The 21,499-nt window shown below is 44.0% G+C and overlaps 2 protein-coding genes across 2 annotated transcripts in view; one reads left to right on the top strand and one right to left on the bottom strand.

The window, feature by feature from the left end:
• Positions 1–18,249, bottom strand: part of gstcd (glutathione S-transferase, C-terminal domain containing) — a 36,382-nt gene extending 18,133 nt beyond the window's left edge. The window contains exons 1-5 of the mRNA XM_037472920.2: positions 18,146–18,249; positions 17,532–17,964; positions 15,957–16,394; positions 14,494–14,763; positions 11,036–11,129 (exon numbers count right to left, since the gene is read on the bottom strand). Coding sequence (XP_037328817.2) covers positions 11,036–11,129; positions 14,494–14,763; positions 15,957–16,394; positions 17,532–17,948 — 1,219 coding nt within the window. The 5' untranslated portion in view covers positions 17,949–17,964; positions 18,146–18,249. The remainder of the gene's footprint in view (positions 1–11,035; positions 11,130–14,493; positions 14,764–15,956; positions 16,395–17,531; positions 17,965–18,145) is intronic.
• A 232-nt stretch (positions 18,250–18,481) lies between these two features.
• On the top strand, positions 18,482–21,471 carry ints12 (integrator complex subunit 12). Its single transcript, XM_037471415.2, has 7 exons — positions 18,482–18,616; positions 18,749–18,913; positions 19,039–19,206; positions 19,464–19,645; positions 19,779–19,938; positions 20,041–20,184; positions 20,649–21,471. Exons 2-7 carry the CDS (start codon positions 18,758–18,760, stop codon positions 21,207–21,209), a joined length of 1,371 nt encoding a protein of 456 aa, XP_037327312.2. The 5' UTR covers positions 18,482–18,616; positions 18,749–18,757; the 3' UTR covers positions 21,210–21,471.
• The last annotated feature ends 28 nt before the right edge of the window (positions 21,472–21,499 follow it).

The following is a 21,499-nucleotide window of genomic DNA, read 5'->3' as shown; positions in this document are numbered from 1 at the left end:
CATGCTCTCCTGCTTTCAGGAACGGCTACAACATCCGGGCGGCAGGCAGTTGGTTCTACCTTCTTATCAACTCCTGCAGGCATCTTGGCGATGCCGTTGCCATAATTACAAATGCTGGCACTTAAGAGTGTGTGCGATGTTGCAGAAAAATGTTTGCATTCGATAACATGTTCTTCGTTACGGAAAACCGCGGACCGAAGAAAATGAACTTTAGGTTATCTCTGCAGAATGTCGAGGGTAATTATTAACAGGAGATAAATCTAAACTCACAGTGCTTTACTGGCAGTGTGAAAACTTTGAGGAACAGCCAAACACCGAGCAGCCACTAAATATAATCTTGTTGAGTACACTTGAAAGTATAAACAAAAATAAAAGATGAACAAAATATATTGAAAAAAAACAAAAAACATTGACCCGCCTGAAAGCTCCGATTGTTGTAACGCCTGTCAGAGAAGGAGCGTCTACTTTCACAGCGACGCTCGGGTGGCGTAAGACTGTGGTGACAAGAAAAACAAAAAGGTAGTGAAGACAAACAAAAGAGGAAAAAACCTCTCACTCCACATCCTTCAGCAGCCCTGGAATGTCTGTCAAAACATGACCAGACGTAGCTGCAGCAGAGCGGTCTGCATAATTAAACGGAGCTCCCAGCGTCCCTCGTGCAGGTCAGAGCACATAGCTAATTCGACTGCACGGGACCAAAACCCCACACGTGTGTTTGGCCTTTACCGGGGCCTCGGGTCGGTGCTGCAGCTACAGGAGGACGGAGCAGCGCATCCGCGGATGTTTCACCCTTTTACAGCAAAAACCGGAAGCAATGCCGGGGTTAAAATCATTTTTCATGATAGATTGATATAGACAGGCGAAAATGTCTTAAATGCAAAGATTTGCTAATTGTCTGTATTTTGAGCCAGGGTTAAATTCCCTAATAACCCTTGGCACAAACAGAGCATGAAATAAATGAAAAGGCTAGCAAACACTTTCATATCCAATCATATTTTCCTAGTTTCCTTAAAACTACTGATATTTAAATTCATAAGATTCCTGGAATGAACGATGTAATCTGATACACAGCAAAGACAGAATAACATAAGAAGAACTTAATTTATTAATTCAATTTGGTTGTAACTTCTGCCTTTAAAAATGTTTTATAGACAACAAAAACAGTTTCTTTACCCCATAAATAGTATGAAACAAAATAGTCGCTTTTGTAGAGAATAAAAACTAATGTCCAAAGATTATCAGAAGAGTTTTTTGGGACTGACCTTTTAAAATAAGTGGTCTCTCGAAGCCAATATTGTTTGTGTTGCAACATGTTCTAAATGAGACCCTCTGCCTCTTCACATTGTTTCGGATCACTGGACTTATCAAAACAACCAAGAACAAGCACATCAGAGCACCTCTCCAAAGCTCCCATTTATCACGGCAACACAACGCATTCCCTCATCGCACAGTATTTGTTGGGAACTACGGAGACATCTGGAAGATTTATGTTTTCAACAGAAAACTATGTAGTGAAAATGTTTTCAAAAACGTAGCCTTAAGAGACCTCAATGGCGCATTGAGTTATCTTAACATTTATTATGATGATATTGGAGGTTTTGGTCAAAATAAGTTCACATTGGGACCTGTGTAGGTTAGATGTTGACGTGCAGACAGTCTCCTGAAAGCGGTTCGATTTGCCTTTCTCACCTTCCTTTTCCTAAAGAAACTCCCATGCCATCCGCTTCCTTACTGCCAACTGGAAAAAGATCAACCCGAGCTAAGGACCCTGGGAAGAAGACTCACAAGGTCACAAGAACCAAGAACCAATTTGAATTTCCTGTGATAAAATAACGTATAATGTAGTTCATACAAAAAAAGAGATTCCATTCCACCTCAACGTACCGGATAAACGCCACACGTTACACGCACATCTGTTTGATTGTTTTTAGTTTGGGTTTCTGTGTACTTTGACACGTTCCCCAACCCTCACAGCGCTCTGTACAAAATGCTTTACGTCACGTCTCTCTTGCAAACTAAACAGATTTTATTCAGTGCATCTCTTGCGCTCTGTCCTCTGCCCGTACAAGTCAGGGAGTAAGTGGCACAGCGCTGGCACCGGTGGAGAGCTGAGTCAACCTCTCTTGGCCTTCCACCTTTGTAAAACCTTGCAGCCAGTATGGCTTTTAGCCGCAGCAATGCACTACTGAAGGATGAAGAGGGCTGGCTGGACTCCAGGCAGCTGGTGCCCCAGAAATGTTGGGTGATCCGAAGCTGGGCCCCCTCCATTGAGGGAAATGAAAGGATTCTCCCTTCTGCTCTCTGCATACGTTTGACACTCCTGGAGTTTGAACGGAACAACAGATACTCTTTTCTCTACTTGTGCTCTTTGAATAATTAGAGCAGCACTTGGGCGAATAATTATTCTATTCTATTGAAAAGAAAATAAACACTTCATGGAAGGCCTTGTTACTCGGTCATTCTTGCAGGTACCTTTCATCTTAGAAAACGCTTTTACCATTCATCACAACATTTTAAAAAATGACTCAATTTAAACTATAAAAAATGTTAACAAAGGGATACTGTCCACTTTTGACCTGTTGCTAATCCCCGCGCCCCCCCCCGCCCTATCCAGCTCCACAGGTTTTAGCCCTTACGCGTGTAACTATTAGTCCGTCAATTAGTTGCTGTGATTGGTCGGTCTGCGTTCTGAGGCGGGACATAGCAAAGGATTCATCGTTTTTGTGAAAGCCACTAAAGTTTTCTGAATGCAAGACACACACAACCTGCTGCACATCGTCTTCTTTGACCGCATTAGGAGATATTTAGTGTCTTGTTTTAACGTTTCTGTGTCCCGAAGAAGGTTCATATAAGACAAAAGTGTGGACGTTGTTTCTAGTTACCGTAGATTTTTTTCCAATGCACCCGTAGACCTACTGGTGGGGGCGAAAGCTCGGTTTTTTGTTACCATAATGTAAACCATGTAGGAGCTATGGAGGCCCCTGCAACTTGGGTGATTTATTTTAATTGAACGCTCCACAGGTACAGAAACAGACAAAACATACACCCATAATCACAAATCACCCCTATAGCAGTAAGCCAACACCCTGCAGGTGCACAAAACACCTGGGAAGACTTCTTTTGACGACAAGATGCCGAACAGGGACGACCAGAGACGCACACATGCCAAAATCCATACACAACCTTCCTTTGATCCAAATGAGATGTGGGCACTGAGGGAGGTCCCCAAACGGGCCGGAGCACAGCTCTCATTACACACTGATACCAAATATGACACGTTATCACTTCCGCAGTGTTTCCCAGATACAGAACATAAGAATAAGCCTCTCTTTTTGTCTACGTGAACAAAATGATACATTTCGATGGGATCATTTTTGGGAGGGACGGGGAGTAGAACAAATACAAAAGCATTACATGTACTGGTGGGAACCGGTGAGTGCTTTTATGGTGTTGTCAACATGAATAAAACATGTATCCTTTGTGTTAAAGCAGTGCTTAGGGACTGAAAGGTTACAAATGTTACAGGGTTACAGAGGTAATGAGAATGCAGGACAGAAAAAGAGGCCTGAAGCAGAATAAAAGAGAGAGACAACATAAAGAGGAATAAACTGGGACAGAGACACTCAAACCGCTTCTGTGATTATGTAAATGAACGACAGTCTGCGAACAAGTCTTTCAGAAAGTGCCAAGCCACAAACTGCAAACTGAAACCAACGCATGTACCGAGTATCTTTCCAAATGAAGTATAATGAGACGCTTTCAAACTTTCAGTTGCTTATTTGGGTTAGTGAATTGGTTTAAGACCACAGGATGAAACGTTCATTTAATTCTCCTCTGCTTTATAGGTGCATCAAGTGCAAATCTGTTTGGATTTATTAGCATCTTACTATAGAATTTCTTTGCTATGACGATGGGTCTAAATATCACTCCACATTAAGTAACACTGCTTTTTGGTAGTTTATCACCATATGGAACCTAAATTTTGGGAAGTCAGTCCGAGGAAGTTTACACATGTTAAATGAGAGGGTTTTGTCTAAATATTTTGTTTCAGGCATTAGTTAAGATCTGTATATGTTGTAATGCACAGTAATACATAGTTAAATGGATAAAACCCATCAAATGTCATATCCAAATTAGAAACACGCATCCTTTTAACAGCTAAAAGAGTGTTAGACTGTGCACCAAAGCAAAAGCATTTGCTTTTACATCCTTCTCAGGCTGAAAACACTAATGAGTAATGAATTATTTGTCTTGGGGAAACGGCATAAGAAACGCTACGTAATCCAAAACACACTGAAAGCAGGTGCGGGTTAGGCAAATTGTCTCCCTGCCCCATAGACTCTGCAGAGCCTCTCTGGAGATTATTGAACAAAACAAAAACTACCCGAACAAATGAATATTCATGATATGATGTGACATTTGCAGGGAGCTCATCTCGGCGGCCGCCAGTGGCTCTGCATTTAAATGGGCACAACTCAAACATGGCGGCAAATAGTGAAACTCTGCAGCACGCCTCCGGGGAGTCTCAGTGTGTTTGAACTTCAATTGAAGAAATAAAGTGCCAATTATCCCTCTAATTGGGAGTAACAAAGCTGGCTGCCTGATGTGCTCGGCCCCGTGTTTACTGCGTATCTTTAAATCTCCAATTTACAGGCTCTAATGAGTTCAATTAATAAAGAATGAGAGGAGATGTGGGAGGCAGGGCCTGTTGTTTAGAGCTGTAAGCACAAGGGAACGAGGTGACGCCGGCACGACGGGCAAACTGAAATCCCTGCTGATGTTTAATAACGTTTTCATCAAATCACATCCACGCGTTCTGTCTTATTAACATATAATCAAGAAATACTTTGGTATTGGTTTTGATCACGGCCGATTTACCTTTAATTGAAAGTGCATTGACAGCTTTTAATGCAAAGCACACACGTCTCCTTGAAGGCGAAGGCTTAACTCAAGTAGCTGTTAGCCACGCTAGCCGAGTGAAGGACCATCGGTCCACAACAGGCAAAAAGGTCTCCACCACTTTGCAGGAATTGATATAAACTATTGCACATTGATTGCATGACCATGTCAAAGTCTTCAATTCTTCAGGGAAATCTCTCACCGTTTAGCCAACATCTATTAAAGACATTTGGCACAAACATTCATGGTTCCCAGACGTTAAGGAAATAGAAATGGTTGGACAGCTATGCAAATTACAAGCACAATAACTACTATAATGAAGATTGCCAAGAGCTTTGGTAACAACTCTACCAATTCAGTGCAAATTGAATTAAGTCAGTGGTCCACAATGAAGTGAATAGTCCCTCCCTCAATATGCTTGCCAAACCAAGATGGAAAATAAAGGACATTTTACTTTTACTTTTTTTTTTTTTAATCCTAAGATTGTGACTGTGATCCCATTTTCAGATGTCATTTAATTAAAAGCTCCAATAGTGCAGTGCCGCCTCAAAGAGACGCTAGTTTGAGTCTTTTCACTTCAGAAAAGGTAGAAATCTGCTTAAAGACATTTTGGAAAAGGGTTCAACGCTTGTCTGGTGCATTTGCTCTTCAAGAACGGTTGCAATTCCTACTAATTCCTTTGCAACTCCAAGCCTCCGAGATCAAACATTCTCAGAATATTTTATTCATTACAAGCATTCAAAGTGGGAGAGTCGAATTTTTGAAAGTTGACAGGACGCAAGCTTACTTCAACAAAGACTGGTGTAATTAGAATTTGTGTGTACACAGAAAGTGTTTGAGGTGTAAATCAGCCGACTAATCATACTCTTAGATTACCCTCGACATTTGTCTAACAGACGCTTAAGCCTGCAGGCGCCTTTTGGCAAAATTCTGACAGGCATACTGACTTCTCATTTGTATTTTTTCCTTTTAAAAGATCTTGCCTCGACTTTGTCCTTGTCACTTGTTCTGAATTCACGACCCAGAGAAATGCATGTTTTTTTTTGGAAAGAACACCGAGGGAGGCATTCAGTGAACACCATCACCCGACGGAGCCACGGTGTCGCGTGCAGGCCAGCGGTTAAACCAACGTGTGACGAAGCCCGCTGTGTTTCACCCCGCAGAGCTCCATGCAGCTCGACAGCTGGAGGATGGGGGGGGGGGGGGGGGGGACGTCTTGTACACAGAATTCGATTCAGATGGATGACTGAAGTGTTGTGAACAAAATGGCCTTGTGTTAAATCAAAATATTTTTCAAATCGAGCACATTTCTGTACATGACTTCAATGTGCGTTTAGCTGTAGGTTGAAAGATCAAATCGATTAGTAGCCGTCGTTGATGCTGGAAGTTCACCGGCAAAGAGGAGGACTGAGATACAGAGGGACGGGTGAACACGTGAGTCAAAAAAACAACAACAATAGAACTCATTTGAAGTGGTATTTTTGGCCGACTGGCAAATGAGGCAAAATTTGCATCTCCTTTCACCTCCGTTTATTCTCCGGCAACTCCGGAGGGAAATATCAGGCTCTTAAGCTGCTAAATGTTCCACTTTCTCTATCAGCTTAAAAGCTGCACAGAGCTGATGAGAACTGCAGGTCACATTATCATTTGATCCAGAAAAACATTTAATACGACACAGCCTCATGATTGAAAAAAAGCATTATACTACTATGAATATAACTATATAACGATAATTATTTCTACAAATACCTCGCCGCCAATGAAAGGTGTCGCATGTCACGTCATTGTCGTGTCAAAAGAAATACTTCTTAATGAGATGGAAGATTAAATCTTTAAAAATAATAATTTATTCAAAGTTGCAGCAGAGAGAAACTTAAGACAATTTAATAGGAATATTTCAATTTTTTGATGCGTGTCAGATCCATCCACTGATTTGTGTCTATATTACAGCGAGATGATATGCCCGAAAATAAAATCCATTACATGCAGCCGGTGGGTGAATTCAACACAGCATCACTATATGAGCACATTTAACATTTTTATGAATCAAAGTGAGAGAAACAAACACAGGAGCAGTTGTTGCATTAACATTTCTAACTATGATGCATAATGATAGTATCTGGGAGCTATAGGGACTATTTTTTAGACTAGCGCTGAAAATGTGTGACTTCTGGTGTGGCTAATATTTACAAAGACATGATGGTGATGGTGGAGGTCTTGAAGTACAAAGTCAAAGATTAGCTTCAAGCAACATAGCATAAACTAAACTAAAAAAATAGATTTCTAAAAATCCAATTTTTAGCGATTGAGATGTTAAACATCTTGAGAAATAGGCGTTTTCAATTTATTGTCAAGCGTCGGAGGAGAAGATCGATACCACTGTCATGACTGCACGGTAACAATTGAAGCTGCAGTCAGCCCAAAACAACAGCACACAGCTGGAACAAAATGAACATCTACCGAATGCCAAATGCGAGCGGAGAGAGAAACAGAGAATAAATGTGTCCTTTTGCTTTGGCAAATATGTAACTGTAGCATTCATGCCAATAAAGCTCATTTGAATTTAATTGAAATGATTTGAGGGGGGGGGGCGAGTGCTTGTGTGACAGTGGGTATGAAGTTAGCAGTAACGTTACACCTGTGAGCGTAGCCCTGCAGTGTGTGTGTTCAGATGAGTGCAACTCCTCAAGCTCTTTATAGCCTTTAGTGTCATTAATAAGTTGTGCTCACTAATTCTTCAGCCTTTTTTTTTTTGCATTCTACTACCAAACCAAAGAACACTACGGCCAAGTGTAGACTTTGTGAAACCTCACATCGCTGCTGCAGTCAAAGGAGGAAGACCAGAGACAAAATGGAGCCAGTTCTCACTCCAGCGGTTCAACCTCTGTGGTACGGTTGAGACCGAAGAAAAAGACAAGTGAACTCATCTCACCTCCTTGTACCAAAACAGCCCCGGAGCACCAAACAGCAGCAGGTCCCAGGCATGACAACTATGCGGTTTGCACACCAGCCCCCCCCCCCTTCGGCCCCCCCTTTTTATGCCTGATTGTCTCGTTCACCCCTCTTGCCTTGTTTTCTCTTGATAACCCTTGTCTCTCTTCAGGCTGTCTCACCCCTATCTCAATCTCCCACTGTCACACACTCCATCATTCTAACCTGCTCCCCCCCCCTCCTCCTCCTCCTTCTACCAAGTGAAGCGCTGCAGACAAGACGATGACTGCACCATACAATGGCCCCTGTATTCACACGGCTGTTTATGTGTCTGCAGACAGGGTGGCGGGGGGGGGGCATAAACAGCTCCCATGCACAGAGGTCCCTTTGTTGTGAGCTTAAGTGTGCAAGACGTGTTACCAACTAAATGGATGAATACACAGAGCGATATTTAATGGACACATTGTGCATGAAAGTGTGATAGTCTTTCATCTTTTTTGTATAGGTAGATATTAAGTATACATATTTACATCGGGGGGAACCCAACAGTGAAGACAAGTCAGTGAGGGTCTTTACGGATTGGCGTTTACCAGCAGAACCAATTTCAAATGAAACAACTACCACAAGGTTCAAAGTGCTGTATGGATTTGTCCAAAATCACATTGACTATGCAAATTGTAGCCGATTTTACCCTTCAGAACAGAGATAAAAAATGTCTCAAATTTATACACGCGTCATTAACCATGAGATGTCAAGAACAAGGGAAAAAGTCTGCAATTTAACCTCCTTGTCATTGCCGTAAGGCAGCGACCCGGAGTCTGAAAAGGACAAGCCCCTTAATTACTTTAAACCTGCATTGATTCTCCTCTGGTCTCCCTGTGCAGACATTTATACAAAAATTATCCTATTTATCTCTTGATCGATTATTAAATATTATCATTATTAATTGTTAAAAAGGCATTCATGGTCTCAATTGTTAGGTAGAAACGTTCAATACATCACGATGTTCAGTAAAACATAGTGTGATCGAGATTTCATGAATGTTTATGGGACGGCTCACCATAGATTTTTTTAGGGATGTACATATTTATGCTTCCGTAAGGGGGGGAATCCTCCCTGCTTCGAGTGAGCATGTGTGCAGTCATTTGTCACCTGAAGGTAGATGGATGACAAAGCCCACATGCTGGGGTTCAGTGAAAATCGCCTGCCTTCAGCCTTTGCTCCCGTTTAATTACACAGCACTGAAACGCAGAGGCGACCGGGTCTACACAACGGATTCTGCAGAAGGAGATACCACACGGAGCCGTTCATCATGCAGAGTGCAGACAGCAGTGGGACGGCCAAAATCTAGTCTCTCGTTATCAGAACAAACAGAACAGCACTTCAGTTTAAATGTCAGTCAGTGGGGTTTTGGGGATGTAAACAGAGGATTCATTTGGAAGGCTACAAGTGGTTGTAAAAAAAACAAACAAAAAAATAATAGTGGTCAATATATGTTGCCCCCATTCAATAAAGTTACCAAGTCAGAAACTAATTAAAGCATTCAAATGAAGGTCATAATGGATTGATGGGTATGGAATATTCACAACAGCGGAAAATTAATCCCACACAAAAGGCCTTTTGTAGTGAAGGTTGTCTGATGAATGAATCAATGTATACAGACACATTTTGTGTAATTCATTATAAAGCCTGCACAAATTATTGATTAATTTGCCAGGTCTTTTACTGATTAATCATCGTTGAAAATTGATAATAAAATGTCAGACAATGACAAATTCACGATAAAGCTTCCAAAGCCTAAAACATATCGAGTTTTCTATGAAGTATGAAAAAGAAGAGTTTCACATACACATCGGAGAAGCTGCAACAGTGATCGTTCTGCTTTTAAAGTGACCAAAAACCAATCAATTTTGTAAATGATTTCCGCTCCATTAGTGAAATAAAAATAAATAAGAGATAGCAAACCTGTGAGCCATTAAGTCAATAATATGCAACAGAGCATACGGTTTGTCATGTTCAGTAGTGTGTGTTTAAACCATCCCATTTATATTTTTGTGAAGCACACTGTAACCAAGGGCCTTATAAGTACTACAGAAATGCAGATTAGGTTTACTTATGATACAATTATTCTCAAAGAGTTTGTTGCGTTTCATGGAGGTTCATTCAGATGACACGACGGGGGGTAATGTAGTGTAAGCGCGGCCTGCAAGAACCCGGGGGAGAGAAGAAGAGGCAGAAGCTGAACTCCCAGTGCCACGCACAGGGACATCTTGATAATTAAATACCTCTCCAGCTTCAATTTCCTGTTCTGTGATAAGTGGAGGAATAAGCCGTCAGCATGGACTTGTGCTTATCAAATTTCCCAAGTAAGTGGAAAGGACAGGATGCAAGAAGTGAAGGCAAACACAATGATGGGGAAAACCAAACATAATAGGTAAATATTCATATTATGTATATATTCTTGTCATTATGAACCCGGGAATTTTCTTGCAAACAATAACGATGATACATTCACGCCATTTGCATTGCTACCGACGGAGATGAAGAAAAAAACATGCAGGCAAGAGAAAGGGCGACAGAGGAACATTGATATTTTTTCAGCAGTGCCACCTGGGGCATCCACCAACAACCCGCCCATTGCCTATTAGGAGCTGCTCTCGCTGCAATCAGGCTCTACGCTCTACAGAGAACAGCAGTTGTTTGAACCTACAGTATGAGCATGTTTTTGTGGGCTTCTGCTGCGCCGAGTCCGTTTAAGTCAAAGATCCATTTCACACTTTCGCTACACAAAAATAAGGGAGATCGCACAGACAGACAAGCCCTTTAAAATTCATTAGGTTGCCTCGTGGGGAACAACATGCAGCTGAGGCTCAACACAGGACTCAGTGTCTGCAGGAGTTCACCAGGGTATATTTGCCAATTCTTACCTTCTACATGGTATCAGTAGCATTTTGTTTAGGCCTGTACCCAGCAATGAGGTGAAAGAAAGAGGGTGTAAGTGCAGTGAATATGCATACAGATGTGGAGAGTGAGGCGGTAAAATCAATGAGGAGGAAGAGGTTCTAACGCTCCTGCGGAAGTGCTGGGGTTAAAAATAAAAAGGAAACAAGGCCAAGGAGCACAGAGAAGATTTTCTAGGGAAGAAGGGTCACACGAAAACGGAGCCAGCGAGGAGGAAAGCCATCAGGCAGAGATGCAAACTCACCTTCAGTGGGGCTGATGGCTCCCGGTAAGCTGTCCCAAGGGAGTGTCCAGTCAGGGCAAGGATGAGGCGTGAACTCTGCCTCAATGCCACTTTCCTATGGGAGGAACGAACACACACACACGTTACCATGGAAACCCCTCTACAGCCTTCAGGTGGTCCAAATGGTTGGAATGAAGCATTCATTCAGAATACCATTCTTAAACAATCGAGATTGCTGCTCTGAGGCTTTACCCGAGGAGAGGCCACTGCACTGGTAATTATCTGAAGAGACGCCTCCACTTTCCTCCCACACATCCAGTACACTTCAGCAAAATACCAGGGTGATGCTTCAAATTGAGGTAGCAGGCCAGTGTTTCCCCTTGGTTTATGGGGTGCTGCCCCCCCCAAAATATAATGGTTGGGGAAACACTGCAGGTTCAAAAGATCAGAGAAGTAAATGCATTTTGTTCTTTTTTTCTGTTTGATAAAAGTTACAAATATAATCCTGTGGAAATAGTTAGCTGACCGCTGTGATAAATGGTCTAATGGCGACTGATTAATATGACATATGATCTCACGATTAAGGTGTGGTGTAGGCGAAGGTAATATGCAGTATACCTCCCATCATAGCTTATACCCAACGCAGCATTGTATTTAAACAACTTGAAGATATCAACTGAACGACTGCAAATATTAAGACTTGCACGATGTAATTCAACACAAAACATACAGGGAATTGCTGAATAAACACTATTTATAAAAGAAAGAAATGTATCGTTGATGTTGACTGCAGTAACCTGTGGCATTCATTTCCATACCCTTGAGTCAACCTAATTTACTTTAAAGAAAGGGCAAAAACATTCAGACCACATTATAATGTAATCCCTTTCAACACAGCATGAACCACAGGTTCAAAATGACACGTGCTAACAGCGTTTTAACCGTGTAGCATTCACACTGAACTGCATCGAGACGTCACTGGCATCGTGTGAGGTATTACAGTGTAAACTGTGGCTTGTGGCTTTTAACAACAAGTGACAAAAGGGACGAGTTACCACACTGTGGTTCAAATGAACATTTAATCACGTAGGCCACATTTCCACAATGCCCCGGTTAAGGGGGCGCACTCCGTTACAGCTGGTAGAGCAGGGTCTTAAAAGGGAAATCTACGGCCGAACCCTGGCGCTCGATTGAGCACTAACGAGTAAAAGGAAGCTGCCACACGGCTGTTGAGTTCCAGTTTCCGGGGTCGGGAACGGACGCAGACTTTCAGTAATCCCAGTTTCTGGCAGTTTCCCCGTGAGCCCCATCCTGCCAACATTGTGCCTCGTGTCGGCCCATCTGCCTCTGAGTGTTCGTCTCTTTCGGCGGTCCGTGGGAACGACGTGCTTCAGTTGTGACGTAGGGAGCTGAACGGCGAACAGTTTGTCAAACGTGATATTGATATTGAGCTTCGTAATTAAGAAAGACTCGACTTGCTGACAGAAAATACAAGATGTGATTACTACTAATCCTGTTACTTCACTAATCCTCCTTTGGACAAACTACCATATTTCACTGATTGAATTTTGATTGAAAACCTGTCAATCAACGTGTCAGGGACAGCATGCAGGATTCAGTCTTGAATGTGGGTACCAGGGCGACTGGTCTGTTTAAATTTGGATCATAGGTTGTGCCTCTACAGCTCATTGCACAGACAGTTTGAACTGGCATCCATTAGTGTGTGATAACTGAAGTGTGGAGAAAAAAAAGGAGTTAACGAGCCCTTTACAGATCTATATTTATATTATATTGAGTAGCAGGATAAGCCTGGTGCCTCTGGTTCGCAGAGAGAGATTGCATGTCACCATGTCAGACCTCTGTCTCCACGTACTTGCCTCAGAATGCACAGCCATATATGAGAACATATGCATGTGTGCGCACACACACATGCACACACACACACAACAACACAACAGCTGCAGCGCAGACATGATGGTGGCGACATGCAGTCATCCTTATAATCCCTCTAGCAAAGAAAGAATGATGCCCATTGTGTGAGTGTGTGGGTGTGTGTGTGAGAGAGAGAGAGAGAGAGAGAGAGAGAGATTGTGTACCTGTGTGTAATAGAATTCCTCTTAGTTTTAATGTCTGATTTCAACCTGCTATGAAAACTGTCATTTGAGCCCTTCTTGTCCCGTCTGAATTCAATCCGGAAGCATGCCATGTTAAAGGCAAATCCCATCCTGACCACCCAGCTCACTCATCCGCCTCATCCAAACAGGCCAAATAGCTCTCCTTTTCTCCCTTATCTCTCTTCCAGTCACTTAAAAAAAAAAAAAAAAAAAGAAAGCCAGCAGGAAATCACAGGAATATCTTGGCTGAGTGAGCAGAGCAAGAAGGCCAAGTGAACAGTCTGAAGGCTTAGTAGTGAGAGGTTAGTCAGGGCCGAGGAGGCCGTCTCCTTTTGAACAGCTGGGTCTGCTTATCTCCTTCTGAAAGAGCCAGTAAAATGGTGTTGGGGCAATATCCAGTGTACTGTAGAGCTAGGATTGCTATAAATGTGTGACTGTGTGCCTCTGGCTTCCAGGGGGAGCCACATTTTGAGAGCTTGGACACGTTATGCTACTGTTGTGTGGCGTCTGGTCTCTTCACGGTAAGAGTTTGAGCCATTACTATATACTACTTAGTTTAACTATAAAAGCTTTGTTTTGTATTCATTGTGTTTATTGCACTTGAAACGACCATAAGCTGAATGTGCATTGTTTGTCGTATTGAAACAGGAGTGGCAACAGGATCCACTTTTAAAACTAGTCCCTTTTTGTTATTGGTTTGTATTGATTGATCAAAAATATTGTTTCATAAAAATAGTAAGAAATACTGTGAGAAGAAAATAATGTATACAGACAAACATCTTAAAACAGCCCACTTCAAATGTTAATTCTTCGACTGAAAGCACTTATCGTTTTAGAATTGGCCGAGAGGCAAAAAGTTTAACGATTAAGAGTCAGCCAGAAGCCAAAACACTAACTTGGAGATCCCCTCTCAGCAAAAAACACAGCAAAAAATGTGTGGATTAAATTACAGGGGCAATAGTTACAGTAGCAGTCAAAGGTTTGGACACACATACTCATTCAATTGAATGAGTATGTGTGTCCAAAGATATAGTGGAATGACGTCTATCTGAGCAGAGAAGGAAGTCACTCTCCCTTCTCTGAGCTTTGTTCACTTAGCCGGGCAAATCTTTAAGTGCTTTAAGCGCATGTTGGTGCATGTGAGCGGGCCCCACTTGCACCCCCGCGCCTGCTGCCCTCATACAGTGGTTACAGCAGACCACGTCGTCCCATCAGACAAGAGTTGGCTAAACACTGTTAACAAGCCTCGATCTGCACTTTGACTGGACACCAAACGACAGATCCTCAAATTCCTGGATGTGTGAGATCCTATTAGCAGACATAGAGAGTTTAACACGTGATAAGTGAGGAAATGTTATAATTTACTTGAAGTTTTGTCATCGTGGGCCTGGGGCCTCCGACAAAGCGGAGCTGCAGGGTCGTGTCCTGGCCTTCTTCTTGCTCCAAAAGGCCAGTTGGGGCGTCTTCTACGGCGGGCGCTGGGACGTCGGACACGAGAACTCGGGGGATGGACAGATCCATCCCACATTCCTTGGCAGCCCTAAGGACCCCGGGTACCTCCTGAACGCGACTGTACCAACGCAGCAGGTGGGGGAGCTGATGTAAGGAGCTCGCAGCGTGAGCTTGGAGGGAACACTATCAAAGGAAAAATAAAAAAAGAAAAGGGGGAAAAAAAACATATTGATTAAGTGACTCATGTGCCGTGTATTCTCCAGTGGAGCGAGATGTCAGGTTCCACTGGCTGGAGATTACTCATCACGCTGGCGGACAGACGGACGTGAGGGGCCGCCAGGAAAAAGCATCAAAACCGCGTTGGCAGGAGGGGGGGGGGGTTAAAGACATGATCAGAGGCACAGTGTTGATGTGTATGCAGAAGACAGGAGAACATACAGATGCAGACAGAGAGGGAGGGAGGGAGGGAGGGTGGGGGCGCGACAAATGGGGGCGGAGTGGAAAACCTCCGTCGCGGCCGCATGTGTCGTGGACAGCGATGGCCGTTAAGGGGAGACGCGCTTGGCTGGGTGTGAAACTGCAAACCACTGGAGCACGGCTGACTACTAAAAGCCTCATTGTGAGAACTTCAGTCCGTTCCCACAGTCGAGGAACAGTTGGAGGAGGCTCAAGGGTGAAAGGGGAGGTTGAGAAAACACGTCGCTGACCGACAGCAGCATCGCTGATCAATAACAACGTCCCATTGAAGTAAACGGATCGCCGCTGCGGCTACTCAACTTCTAACCTAATAAGTATTCTGAATGAATTTCGCGAGCAAAGAGTTTTACCGTCAATATAAACACCCACCGCTGAGTCAATCAATCAGTGGCAGATTAAAAAGAAAACCTTCCAAAAGGAGAGTCATTGAAATACATTTCATCCCAGTGCGTTTGGATAGAAACTCCACCACACACTGCTATCAGTCGTTGCCAGGTGGCTCTAGACCACCTTTGCGAGCGCAACCTGCGCCAAGTCTGATGCAGCGAGGATCTTAACTCACGGTTCTGCCTGGACGGATCTGAAAGGAGCCGGGTGTACCGACGGCTCAACCTGAACAAAGTGTCAAAACCTTAAGGCAATGCATAAATTGGACCTGCACATTAAATTCCTATATGGCGCCACCTGCACGAGGTGACGTTGCACACGAGTCACGTGTGCTACTGTGCATGTTGGGACAAAGTTCCCAGAGGCGTATAGAGGAAATATATAGCCGGTGATAATAACCTTAAATGAGCATTTGACGTGAATTCACGGATCTCAAATAGGCAATAACTCAGTAATAGGGTTTATGACGGTCAACATTCAAACATGAACCCTAATACTCAAAAGGTCCTCACCAAGTACTGGTAGATGCACGGCAGCAGAACCACGTCGGTCAGAGTGAAGTACAGTCCTTCTGCAAACACGTGCTCCAGGGGAGGCAGGTCCGTGGTCTTCACTTTCCTGATCTCGGGGTTCTCTCTGCTGGTCGCTGTAGGAACTGAATCCACAGAGAGCTTGGCCAGAGCGGTCCTGAGCTCGTGCTCGTCACTGACCTCGGGCGATCGTCCGGGCTCGGTGTTTCGCTTCCCTTTGCCTTGATTCTTTTTATTCCTTTTCTGCGCTTGGAGTTTCTGTCTCCGGATCTTGTCGTCGTTGTGGACTTTGACCGGCTCCGCTCGCCGGCGCTCTAGGGTGAGGATGGCGAGAGGCAGCTGCTGATTAGTGGGGTCTTTGAGGTGTTGTTCTACCGCGGAGGGGATTCCGATTTCACACAGTCTGGTCCACTTGCTCACCTGAGAACGAGAAAGGAAAAGATGTCAAATATCGCAGGGACTTTAAAAAAGGGCACAAAATACAACATCATTGCTTGACTGTTAAATATTTGTGAATGTTAAATTCTATCCATCTCAGTATAACGCTGCTGAAACTTTTACCAAACCCTAAATAGGCTGGAAATATTATTACGTCATTATAGTAAAATAAATAGAATAAGTACAGATTTACTAATTAGTAACTTATTGTTCAGAGTTGACGACCGACTACTCATACTCACTTAACGTTACATGAACATTGCATGCCGCTAAATTCCCAACTGAGATTGCCTTGTGCCGCTCTGACAGAGGAACCCACTACCGAAGGAACCTGCCACCGACCAACGGCACCTGCCGTTCTGACAAAGTAACCTTCTACAAAGCACTTCTCACACTCGGGGTCACTCCAAAGTAACCTGTTGTTTCAGATCCCCCACACCAGAAGGTTTTTCTCCATACCGATGTGACCTCGTTAATATCAATAACACCAGATATTGCTTCTCGCGCAGCGTATAACGTGCACACGAATCCTGGTCGGTTCAATCTTTTAATATATTTTCTTAACTGTATTTTGTAAGTGTCTGTGGTGTACGTCGCGCTATGTGTCAAAGTGTTTTAAGACACGCCCAAAATAAGATCTTTCAGATTACCCACACTAGAAGGTTTCCTCCATTCATCCTGTTCTGCTTTAACTTAATAGATGAATTACACGGATAAGGGCAGGATTACTTTGTGGATCTTTGTGGCGCACTGCATGGAGCAGCCGGCCGAATGGGGTTTTGATGTTTTGATCCACAGGGTTCAAATGGAAAGTCGTTCCGACCTTTTCTTTAATGAATTTTCTTAGATTTTCATACGTGGCTGTGATGTAGTGCTCACTTATACAATCGTAAACGCTGCAAAGGATATGTGATGCGTTTTGAAGACTTTCAGCATGTTTGTGAATGTGTGACAAATGATGAAAACAGAGGGAGGCACATCTGCGGCTGTGAGTAAACACAAACACGCACGTGTAAGGAAACCAGTAGGTTTAAAAACCAGTGAGGGTGTAACACCCGCTCAAAAGAGCCAGATCTCTTGTCATCTATTTGATCAGGTGCCTCCCTGCTTGCCACTCACCTCAGCACAGGCCTTCAGACAGGTCTTCTTGAATCCCAGCAGTGCCAGCACATCCTTTCTGGAAGGGTCCGCCTCGGTGGTCTTGTCGATGACATGTCTCAGGACCACCGCCAGCCCGGCCCTGCACAGCATCCCCGTCTCATCCAGGACGGCGGGGAGGCGGCAGCCCCTCACCAGCTGGGGCACATCCTCCGGCCGAAGGTCAGACACGTCCAAACCGGCTGGCAGCTGACCCCCCAGGGCCTGGGAGCCGCCGGGTGTGCTGAAGACGAGGAAAACTTTGAAGGACTTGCACTCGCAGTAGGACAGGAGAAACAGGGCGATGGAGGTGTGCAGCGGGAGACGGGGCTCCCCGTTTTGGCAGCAAACTTCTAGAAAAAGGGAGGGACGCTGTGGGTTTTCCTCGGTGTGCTTCATCGTTAAAAAGTAACTACTGTGAAGGGGAGGAAGAAAACAACAGAGAGGGGTTAACGGGGGACGTAGAATATCTTGGAAATGAGTTCAGGTGTCTGTTGGTGTGTAGTGCGGCGAGACGCGTGTGAAATGAACTGCACCGTGAGAACCGGCGCGAAAAATGGCATTAGTCGATACTTCAGTAATGGAAATATACACACCGGCAACTTCATTAAGAGCACGTTGCAAGGATGCACGCTTCCTGTTCCGAGCTGCTTCTTCTTCTTCTTCTTCTTCTTCTGTATACTGTTACGCTCGGTTTGCTCAACAGCGCCGCCCGCTGTCTCATATCAACACGTACGAGTCAATGACGGCCAAATAAACAAACTTCACGTGCTTTTTAAATACTGAAAAAAAAATCAGTTTCAATTATTTGGCATATCTAAGTATATATTAAATATAGATTGTAAAGCTATGTTAAATTAATTTAATAAAGCCGTCATTCGACCCATGGTTCCGAGCGACTGGATTCCGGAGGCATTTAAGGGTTGCACAGGGTACAGGCTGCATACCGCTAACACATCAGTGGGAACGCGCCTCATCTAGGAAGTGGTCAACCTTTTAACGTTTGTTGCTCACCAAAACAAACTTCTGGGTTAAGGGCCAATCATTTACCAAATTCACACCGTTAGGTAACGTAATCTAACTGAAAAGTGTAACCGGGCAACTTGGTTTTGTTTATCTCTCATTTATGTAACGTTAACACACCTTTGTAGCCGTGGTGTTTGATTTAATTGTGCCGGACATTATTTCATGATTCCCAGGGTTAAGCCATGGCTGGACCTGTCAGTCTGGAGCTGGATCCAATCTTCCTCAAAGGACTGAGTTACCTGCACTCCAAGAGCAAAGACTCGGTGGAGAAACTCAAAGCTTTACTAGATGAGTCCCTTTCAAGAGGAGGTGACTCATCCTACCGTTCGTTGCAAAAGGTGAGCAGCTCGTTGTTGTTGTTTTTTTTTTTACATTCATTGTTCAGAGTCGCTTTCAATTACATTGTAATATCATTTACGCAACTGAATGCCAAGTATTCCGTCCCATCATTGTGTATCCTCAGGATATAGAGGTTTCCAAGGGGTCTGTGTCCAAGCTGAGCTTAAGTAAACAGGACTCCAAGTCCTCCTCCAGTTCCTCCTCCTCTTCCTCCAGCAGCAGCAGCAGCAGCAGCAGCAAATCCAACTCGGAAAAAAGCAAGAAAGACACTGAGAAGAGACCTGTCGAGAAGGTACGAAAAATAAGTAGACTTTCCAGAATTGAGTCGAAACCTCATTATACATATTGTCGTATTTGAGGCTACATTGAGCGTTGCTTTACATTTCTTTTTACGGACCTATGTTCCAGTCCTGTCTTACTGACTGTGTACACGTGTTCAGTTGTGTTATTGTAAGGAATTTGATGAACTGAAATGAAAAAGCCTAGACATCAACCAAATGTATGACATTGATATCAATGATCAACTCTTTACGTCCTAATGAAAAACAGGTCAGGGTCGACTTGGTTGAGGTGGACCCTCCCAAAAAGCCTCGTTTGGAGAAACCGGAGAATCGCTCTTCTCCAATCACCGTTCAGACGAGCAAAGACCTTCTGCCCAACATAAACGACTACGACGAGACCAACGCTGATGACTTTGCAATGGAAATGGGCCTGGCCTGTGTAGTTTGCAGGTACATTTTAATTATTGGCAACGAAACACAACCTATTTTTCTCTTTTATCTTAAGGTTGATATTAGCTTAGCTCAATCTTTGAGATAAAAAGGTAAAGTTACTAACCTACCAGATGCTTTTCCATCGCCAAAGACAAATGACGGTGTCCATGGGGAACCAGTTGGTTGAGTGCCAGGAGTGCCATAATCTGTACCACCAGGAGTGTCACAAGCCACAAGTGACCGACAAAGAAGTCAATGATCCGCGACTTGTGTGGTATTGTGCCCGCTGCACCAGGCAAATGAAACGCATGGTAAGGGAATATAAACGATGAGCCAGTCTTTGTTTGAATTGTCTTAGTGCTTTGTTGGTTTGATGTGATTTTAATAACTAACTATATTTGTTTGTCCTCAAGGCCCAGAAACCTCCACAGAAGCCGTCTCCTGCATCTGCATCATCAGCCCCTGTGGTCAAAGACACACTGGTGAAAAAGACCGAGCTTAAAGCCAAGCCTGATACAACCAGCACTTTCCAAGCCTTCAAAAGAACAGAATTGAAGGTTTGTGTGAACTAATTGTGTTCAGTAACTTGCCCAAAGACACTTTGACATTTGTGCAAATGGCTCCTGCAAAGGAGAAGGAGCAGAAAGTAGACTTTAGACCACTTACTTCTGTTGCTAAGGCAATGCTCCTGGACAGTATCATTTCTCCAGAGGGAGTAGATCAGAACATGTTTTTAGAGTACTGGAAAATGTTTGCACAGGTAGGATTTGCATGGATTTGTAAACTGTCTCATATGCAATTTGGTGGTTAAAGAGCTTTCATTTATTTAAAAAAATATCAAACATATCAATATTAAACCTAAACTGTAAAAAACTTCTATAATGAACACTGAATTAATCAATATTGGACATCTACTTGGAGTCTCAATGTCAAAACATAGAAAGTTAGTATTGCAGTATGACAATTACATTTTAGGGTCTGTTGAATGTGTGCTAATTGTGGTGGCTATTCATTGTTTCAGGCATCGACACCATCAGCCAATCCCACCAGCAGCAGCTCCACCTCGTCAGGCAGCGGCCTCACAGGCTGGGCCGCATTCGGCGCCAAGACGAGTCCGTCTCTAGCTGCCGGCTCCAAACTAGGATCCTCGGGCCCAAGCGGGAGCCACAAGACCCTGCCGGCTCCCTCTGGCCAGAAACCCGTCGGGCTGTCTGGCCTCGCAGGAGCCAAGTCAGGACCCGGTGGTAGTGCGAAGACACCCGGGACCGGCAACGGAAACGGCTCGGGCCAGGCGCCTCTAAAACCGCCTCCGCCGCTGACTCTGGGTAAGCAGCCCCTGAACCGCTCATCGAGCGGCGAAAACCAAGGAAAAGGGCCCGCCTCCTCCGGGGGCGGCTCCCCGAGCGGCTCGAGTGGAGCAGGGAACGGAGGCAATAACGGAGGAGGTAACGGGAATAATGGGAATGGGTCCAAGGCGGCACCGGGGGACAAAGCGCCAACGTCCCAGGAGTCCCAGCTCAACGCCATGAAACGGTTACAGCTGGTGAAGAAGAAAGCGGCGCAGAAGAAACTGAAGAAATAAGTAGAGAGAGAAACAAAGAGGGGGAGGAGTTGGAAATTAAATGTGGAACAAGTGCCAGAGCATTAAAAGAGTAGCCGTTCATGAGTGACACCATCCAGTCCAGAAACTTGAATCCTGCTTTGTCTGAGTGCTGCTGGACTGTATATCTCGTTCTGTCTTAACACGTCTGACCGTTGACAAAGTGTCATTTTTCATCATCAAAAACATTAAATCTCTTCTTAGAAACGGGCATGAGCAGTGACTTGGTTTCATGTGGTCTTCTTAAATGTTTACCATTCCTTCTGCAGGAC

This window comes from Pungitius pungitius, chromosome 9, assembly GCF_949316345.1.
Source record: "Pungitius pungitius chromosome 9, fPunPun2.1, whole genome shotgun sequence".
In the NCBI taxonomy this organism is placed as follows: domain Eukaryota; kingdom Metazoa; phylum Chordata; class Actinopteri; order Perciformes; family Gasterosteidae; genus Pungitius; species Pungitius pungitius.
Note: the sequence above shows the minus strand (reverse complement) of the source record. Positions and strands in the feature narration are given on the sequence as shown.

Bases quoted from the DNA above. Each gene is read 5' to 3' on its own strand.
- ints12 (XM_037471415.2), top strand. From the start codon at position 18,758: ATGGCTGGACCTGTCAGTCTGGAGCTGGATCCAATCTTCCTCAAAGGA. The intron at 19,207-19,463 runs GTACGAAAAATA...AATGAAAAACAG, and splicing joins AGAAGAGACCTGTCGAGAAG to GTCAGGGTCGACTTGGTTGA. The intron at 20,185-20,648 runs GTTTGTGTGAAC...TCATTGTTTCAG, and splicing joins TCAAAAGAACAGAATTGAAG to GCATCGACACCATCAGCCAA.